At 46.6% G+C, this 8,142-nt stretch overlaps 1 protein-coding gene across 1 annotated transcript in view; it reads left to right on the top strand.

Moving 5' to 3' along the window:
• The window catches only part of kif19 (kinesin family member 19), a 114,213-nt gene extending 107,528 nt beyond the window's left edge, over positions 1–6,685 (top strand). Inside the window, exons 18-22 of the mRNA XM_063220783.1 lie at positions 147–270; positions 3,676–3,858; positions 4,369–4,628; positions 5,361–5,535; positions 6,543–6,685. Of these exons, the coding sequence (XP_063076853.1) occupies positions 147–270; positions 3,676–3,858; positions 4,369–4,628; positions 5,361–5,535; positions 6,543–6,679 (879 nt within the window). The 3' untranslated portion in view covers positions 6,680–6,685. The remainder of the gene's footprint in view (positions 1–146; positions 271–3,675; positions 3,859–4,368; positions 4,629–5,360; positions 5,536–6,542) is intronic.
• The last annotated feature ends 1,457 nt before the right edge of the window (positions 6,686–8,142 follow it).

Below are 8,142 nucleotides of genomic sequence, written 5' to 3' on the forward strand. Positions count from 1 at the left end.
CAGCTGCATCCGTGTGTACCAGAGTGCCCTGAAATTTACCAGAAAATGTACAGCTGTTTTCACTGTCATCCGCGTGTACTAGAGAGTGCCCTGAGCTATGATGCTTATGATGCTTCTGATGCTTATGATGACCTGTCTTGTTGCAGCTGCATCCGTGTGTCCCAGAGAGTGCCCTGAGCTACAGCCACCTCAGCCACAGTGTCAGCAGTCACCTGGACTCCTCCCCAGAGAGCAGCGAGAACAGCACAGACGTCCCACTCACACGCAAAGGTACAGTCAGAGATGTTATAGACAGAGACACGTCATTCTAGTTCTTTTCCGGTATCCACTTCATGTCGGGTGAATGCCCCTTTAGGAGACCTTCGGTTAGGAGTCCTGAGGTTGTAGATGGAGGTAGCGCTCTTATTGTGCAAACACCTCAAAAATAGAAGAAGAAGGAGGGGACAACGCCCCCTTAGGAGACCCAACTTGAGCACACTCTTTTGCATTGGGTGGGCGTGTTTTGAATCCTCTTTATTAATCCAACCTCTTTGGTACAGTGCTATACAGTGCTATAGGTGGAGCTGTAGGTGGGGCAAGGAGGGCATTTGCCCCTGGGCCCAGGGCTCTCCCTTATTGGTGGTGGGGGCCCTAGTTGTAGGCTGTATGAGGGGCCCCCCTATCAGTGTTTTGGCCCTGGGCCCTGTGTTCAATTGTTCTGCCACTGGGTACAGTATTCCCTGCCCTAGTGGCTAGTCTACACTGTACCGTTACCTCACCGGGGCACAATGTAAAAACCCACAAACTTTGTTATTTAAAGGTGCACTGTGTAGGATGGTGGCCAGAGTCGGTATTGCAAGTATGTTGCTCATGAGAATACGTTACCAGTCATAACAAGCTAAAAATTCTGAACTGTATAAAGTTCAAAAGTCTGTATGTACAAATGTAGGAATACTTGAAATTGAAGGTGCTGATAAATAGTAGTCCTTGGAAAAAACATATAGCTCACCCATGGCCTAAACTAAAACCCAGCCAGGCCGTGCCCTCCTTGTGACGCAACACCTTCAGTAGGGTGCATCAGTTGCCCCCTATGAAAAGATATCGCCTTGGCCCTATAGTAAAAATGTTCTACACCCAGTAAAAACACACTGTGTAAAATATTTTGAAATTTGGATGAAGTCTACCGGGGCCACCAGCCCCATGAAAATAGAAAATAATGGTGATAGTCAGAATCTTGGAATAGAAATGGACATTTTGCTGCATAAAGCTTCCCAATAAAAACATATTGTCTCGGCTGTGTGATAAAAATGTTCTATGCACAGTAAAATCACTCTGTGTAAAATATTTTGAAATTTGGATGAAGTCTACCGGGGCTACCAGCCCCATGAAAATAGAAAATAATGGTGATAGTCAAAATCTTGGATAGAAACAGGGCTGGACTGGCCATCTGGCATGGCGGGCATTTCCCGGTGAGCTCCGCACCCTCGTGGGCCCCCATTTTTTAAATTTTTTACATTACTGAAAATAGGGGCCCATGAGGGTGCAGGGCCCACCAGTGAGTCAGTTCTCCGGCACTAATAATAATGAGGGCCCCCCCTTAAATCCAAAAGTACCCGGGCCCTATCTATCGCCCAGTCCAGCCCTGAATAGAAATGGACATTTTGCTGCATAAAGCTACCCAATAAAAACATATTGCCTCAGCTGTGTGATAAAAAAATGTTCTATGCACAGTAAAATCACTCTGTGGAAAATGTGTTGACATTTAGATTAATTCTACTGGGTCCACCAGGCCCATGAAAATACAAAACAATGGTGATAGTGATGGGCAACCTGGATTCCAAAGTCCAGTGCCACATATTCCAAATATAGCCAATATAATGAACCAGCTGACCCATTGCCAGTATCAAGCAAGAGATTGTATGACAAGTTGTATGACTTTTGTGTGCTTCACCTGTGGGCCTACAGGATTGTACAGGTAGCTGTTAATACCTGGTGGAACATCTGTACTAAAGCTGTGAATGCTCCTTGGAATGACTTGTGTTTTTTCAAGAAATCCCTGCAGTAGTTCAATAGAGTACATACAATACAACTGTATGTGATGTTGGAAAGAGTGGCTTCCCAAAACCTGTACTTAAGTGGCTTGTAGGTATGTCATGGGTATCACCAGGTCCAGAGTCCATTGCCAAGGGCCTCTCAGGTAAGTTATGGTACTCATCTGATGGAGTAAAGTGAAATACTACACAGGCGATGGGATAAAGAAGTAATGGCACTCTTCAATACAGTTGTATTGACTGCCTTGTAGCCTAGGCATTCCAAGGCACATTCACAGCTTTAGTACAGATGTTCCTCCATGAATTGTAGGCCCACAGGTGAAACACACAAATATAACAGTCATGCAGCTTTGCAATCTCTTGCTTGATACTAGCAGTGGTCCAAGGCAGCAATGAATTGATATTGTGTTGCAAAAGAGCAAATTTTCCTAAATATAGCAGTTTGACCATCAGTCTGTCCTGAGACTGAAGTCTGTGTAAGTGGATCGACTGAATACACAACCTGCTTAGATATTCCTTCTGTTTGTGCTCCCAATACAGGTGATTTCACTAATTACCTCATCAACCTGGCTTAAGTGGTAATTAGGCTCAGCTGGTTCATTATATTGGCTGGGGCAAATGTGTCACGCGGTTTGTCCACCTCTGTTTTAAGACAATGGCAGACCTATATTCAAAAGCTACAATCCAGTGCCACAGATTTCAAATTACCTGGTTTTACCTGTCCAATTGCCCTAACTGGAAAGGTAAAACTAGGTATGTCATTTGGAATATGTGGCACTGGACCTGAGCTTTGGAATCCAGGTTGCCCATCACCATCGCCATTATTTTGTATTTTCATGGGCCTGGTGGACCCGGTAGAATTCATCTAAATTTCAACATATTTTACACTGAGTAATTTTAATGTGCATAGAACATTTTTATCACACAGCCGAGACAATATGTTTTCATTGGGTAGATTTATGCAGCAAAATGTCCATTTCTATTCCAAGATTCTGACTATCACCATTATTTTCTATTTTCATGGGGCTGGTGGCCCCGGTAGACTTCATCCAAATTTCAAAATATTTTACACAGTGTGTTTTTACTGGGTGTAGAACATTTTTACTATAGGGCCAAGGCGATATCTTTTCATAGGGGGCAACTGATGCACCCTAACCTTCAGCGTTGTTACTAGTCAGGTCAAGAGCAATGCAAGTAATTTCTGAGCTCCCGAAAAATCCACTTTGTTGGGAAGCTAACAACCTTTAGCAAACCAAGGGAGGCCGTTCGGGAAATGCCGTTTGGGAATTGTTAATCGTTATCAGCCGTGGGTCAGCCGGGGTCAGCCGTGGCCTAGTGGTTAGAAAGTTGGTCTTTCAATCTAGGCGTTGCCGGTTCGAATCCCCCCTGACCTCCCCCTACACCCCCATCCATGGCTGAAGTGCCCTTGAGCAAGGCACCTAACCCCACATTGCTCCAGAGACTGTAACCAATACCCTGAAAAATAATAGTTGTAAGTTGCTTTGAACAAATGAAAGCGTCAGCTAAGTGAAATGTAATGTAATGTAATAATGTTATGCTCTTGGTCAGACCAAGTCTCGAAGAGATTTGAAAGTCGCTGATAATCAGGCTACCATTTTATCGCCCTTTATTTCCTGTCCACCAGAGCGGCAGCAGATCATGCGTGGCGTGGAGAGCATCGCCGTCAAGGCGGCCCGCCGCCGCTCCAAGGCCCTGGAGGTGGACGCCCTGCGCCTGCCCCCGCCCCCCTCCCCGCTCGACTCCCACAAGCAGAAGAGCAGCCTGTCGCTGAGCGAGGCACCTCCCCTCGCCCCTCCCACACCCCGAGGTGTGTGTGTGTGTGTGTTGTTTGTGTGTTGTGAGTGAATGTGTCAGAGGAAGAATGTAAACTCATGTATGAGTATGTTAGTTTTTTACTGCAGTGTGTGTGTGTGTGAGATGGATATTATTGTTAATGTCTTAGTTTAACTGCACATTGGAGACTGCTCAAATGCAATTTCAAACTTCTGTGCTAACCCTGTTACATTTTTTTGACAATTAAGTACACTTGACTTGATCCAGGTAGACAAATGCTGAGGCACTCAAGGTTGCATTTTTTAAAAACTTTTTTATTTGGCTACAATGCCTACGTATCGCTGATACGCCCTGAAGAAGGCCATAAGGGCCGAAAGGCGTAGGCATTGTAGCCAAATAAAAAAGTAAAAATGAGTGCCTCAGCATTTGTCTACCTGGACTAAGTTTGAGAGCCCCTTCAGTGATGAGCACCAAGGAAAAAGATGAAGACGCAGAAGCACTCCAATTACCTGCTTGTGTTTAATAACTTGACTTGACTTGACAGGAGGAGGTGGAGGTGGTGTTGGTGGTGTTGCTGGGGCCGGAGTCACTGGCAGCGGCGGTCAGCGCCAGCCAAGCCCGGAGCTGCGACACGCCACGTCGGACGACAACCTGTCCAGCAGCACGGGCGACGGCACCTGGACCCGGCCCCGCCACCAGCGGCCCCAGGCGGCCCGGAACCCGGGGCAGCGCGGCGGCGATCAGGACTTTGAGGCCCGCCGACGCAAGAAGAGGTCCCGCTCCTTTGAGGTCACAGGCCAAGCTGTAAGTACCGCTCGAAAATAGCTGGCCCTACCGTGGCTCTAACGATTGGACACTGGGCTGCTGCTGCGCCAGCGTTCGATTCCGGCCCGGGCCCTTAACCAAACCATCTCCATCTCTCTCTCACACACGTTTCCAAAATCTCCCACTGGCCTGTCATGAATAAACTAAGAAAAGACTAAAAATATATATTAAAAGAAAATAGCAGCACAAAAATATAGAAGAGGGTTGGTGATATGGTATCATAATGTGTCAAAATTTGTACCATACAGTATTTACATGCCTTTCTTAACGTTTTGATGATCAGACATTACTGAAAGCCATATTTCAGTATAGAATGGAAATAAACTTTTCCATGTCTTAGTTTGAATGTCAGGAACTCACTATGAACAGTTATATCACCATGCCATTTTTCAAGCTTGTTTAAGGGTTTAGAAAAGACTACAAAACTCAGCATGACTTTTTAACATGCCATTTTTACGTCCTAGCATCTCTATAACAGGGTATGTCCGTCCCTCTGTCTGTCTTAAACGCATTTTTTGTCTGAAATGCATGCTCTGAATTGTAATTCCCTCCTGTGTCCACAATGCCGCAGTGCATAGACAGACGCATCTTTGTCTGCCTGACAGACTCGTTCATTTCACACCAACATTTCTCTTTTGTATTTTATTCATTTCTTACAGTTGTGTGGTATGTGTGGATAACTGAATTTTGTCAATGTTCTCACACGGACAGCTGTCTCAGGCCAAGACCACAGCTCAACGCTTCCGCCCCCTGGACAGCACCTCGGACCCCCACCTCCACATCAACAGGCCACCGGCCCAGGCACCCCACCTGCGCCCCCAGCACCGCGGGGTCCCCCCACTGGCCAAAGCACGACTCCCCCACCACCCCTCACAGACCACCACAGGTTAGTGACAGCTTTTGGTATTGTAGTTATGCTAGGGTTGCCAACTTTGTCCCTTGAAATACGGAATCGTCCCGTATAGAAACAAAAATGCGGCTCCGTATTTGAGCTGAAACGGGACGCAATTTGGTTAAAATGCAGGAAATTGCCTTTAACATTACTGTAGCTTACAAATTGTAGTTGTAGACTGAAACTTTTGCGATGTTAATTCAACACTTAGAGAGTAGAACTAACAAGAAAGGCATTACATGACTCTCTCTCTAAGCTTTCAGTTAACATGTCAAAAATGTACTGTGCAGTTCCTACTTTTCAAATTGTGCCCTTACTCCGACATTTTTTTTGCAAATGGTTATGAGATTTTCTTAAATTACAGGGTGATTTAATCAGTCAGTTTAATTTACACCCTTTTTTCATGACAGGGCATTTAAAAAAAAAAAAAAAGATTGAAATCCTTCGTACTAGCAGAGAAGCCAAAGACCCAGTCAGCAACTCTGGGCCCGTCCATGAAATTGCTTGTTTTCCCCCATGTTGGCTAATCAATATGCCAAATGACTAGCAGTGATTGGCACTGCACGACTACGAGTGGAGCATTCGGAGGGGAAAACAATGCAGTTTAATGGGCGGGCCAGAGGAGCCGACTGGGTGAATATTTCCATACCTCACACAAATTCCTCCACAGATGATTTTATGTACCGTATGGAGAAATTGGACATTCAGGGAAAGTGGACAATTTGTCACATTAATACCACCATAAAATACCATGGTATAGTATGATGTCAATGATTTCTATTCAATTTCCGTAGAGTAGAGGAAACATACCAAGAAAACAATGTTATGGGGTCTGCCACATCCTTAAGGTGGCACTGCCCATATTAACCTAAAACGTAATACTTGTAAACTCATAAGTATTATTTTATTTTAAACTTGAATATCACTTTCATTACATGCATACCATAGACCTAAATAAACAAATTGAATCGATGTTCCTCTCTGTCTACTGCCCCCTCCAGGCCAAACAGTGGACAACGGCACCAACTCCATGTCTCACCTGGCCCAGTTGAAGCGTGCGCCCCAGCTCCGTCAGCCTCAACCCCTGCTCTACGTCACGACCACAGGGCCAGGGGGACAGCGCACACGCAAACACTGAGGAGGAGGGTCACCCAACCTCAACCTCAGCCACTCTAACCCCCCCCAAACCACCCTTAAAACACCAGACCAGAGAGATCCTAAGTGTTCGTGTTTAGCTAGCTATCAGGGAGGCTTTTAACCACCGGGCCAAGGGGACAGCGCGGGAGGAAAGGGTCACCCTACCTCAACTTCAGTCACCCTTAAAACACCAGACCGTAACAGAGAGACCCTAACTGTTCACATACTGCATCACCCAAACACCAGCATTAACTGAAGTGGAGCTCCCACATGGGCCGGGGGACAGGACAGCACACACGCAAACACTGAGGGAGGTAGGGAGGGTCACTCAGCCACCCTGAAAACACCAGATCCTAACAGAGAGACCCTAACTGTTTGCATATGTATCACCCAAACACCAGCATTAACCGAAGAGGAGCGCCTATATTTAGCTAGCTATACTAGGGAGGTTGTGAACCACTGGGGGTGGGGAGAGGTGCATCTTGTCACCAGGAGTGCATCCCAATATGTGACCTTGCCTCCTCCACTTGCCTCCTCCACTTGCTTCTCGTCATGATGACATCACTGACAACAGCATTATATTTCAATATCTTGCAAAAGCTCAATTGTTAAGTCTTTTTCTCATTTGCAATTGGGATGGTGAATGAAAAACAGTCCCTCAAAAGTTGTTGTGGCGAGGCTGACAGCTGGGAAACTTTATCGTTTTCTCCACGGAGGAGGGGCCAGGAGGCGGGACGAGGAGACAAGCACAAGTGGAGGAGGCAAGGTCACATATTGGGATGCACCCCAGGCTACAGTAAGCAGGCAGCCATACTTGCATATTTCTTTCATATGTTCACCCCTTTGACATTTCGCTTGGCGACCCAGCTGAACCTCGAGTCGCCTCTGAGGCCGGGGGAGGGACAGCGCTTAATGCAAACTCTGAGGGAGGATCACCCTCCATTGACCACCCCCAGACACCATCTTTACAGTGAAGTGAGCATGAAAACCCAACTGGGAAACTCCAACTGACTATTGCCATTGTGAAAACAGCACTCCACAGCACACAAGTGCACACAATGAAATTGCATTCATGCCTCACCCGTGCAAGGGGGCGGCCCCCAATGGCGTCCGCAAGGGAGCAGTGCGGCAGGACGGTGCCATGCTCAGGGTACCTCAGTCATGGAGGAAGATGGGGGAGAGCACTTGTTAATTACTCTCCCCTCACCAACCTGGCGGGTCGAGAGTCAAACCGGCAACCTTTGGGCTACAAGTCTGATGCCCTAACCGCTTACCCATGACTGCCCCTCGACCCATGACTTTGACTACCCTTTAACCTCTTTGTGCAGGGCTGGGCCACTATTACAAGGATGCTGATTACCAACATGGTAATGACCAAGCCTGTCTGTGCTAAGAGGCTACAACACCAGAGAGACCCAAACTGTTCACCAGAGTCACACAAACTGCTGAAATATCACCTTTCCT

Source organism: Engraulis encrasicolus, chromosome 17 (genome assembly GCF_034702125.1).
Source record: "Engraulis encrasicolus isolate BLACKSEA-1 chromosome 17, IST_EnEncr_1.0, whole genome shotgun sequence".
Classification (NCBI taxonomy): Eukaryota; Metazoa; Chordata; class Actinopteri; order Clupeiformes; family Engraulidae; genus Engraulis; species Engraulis encrasicolus.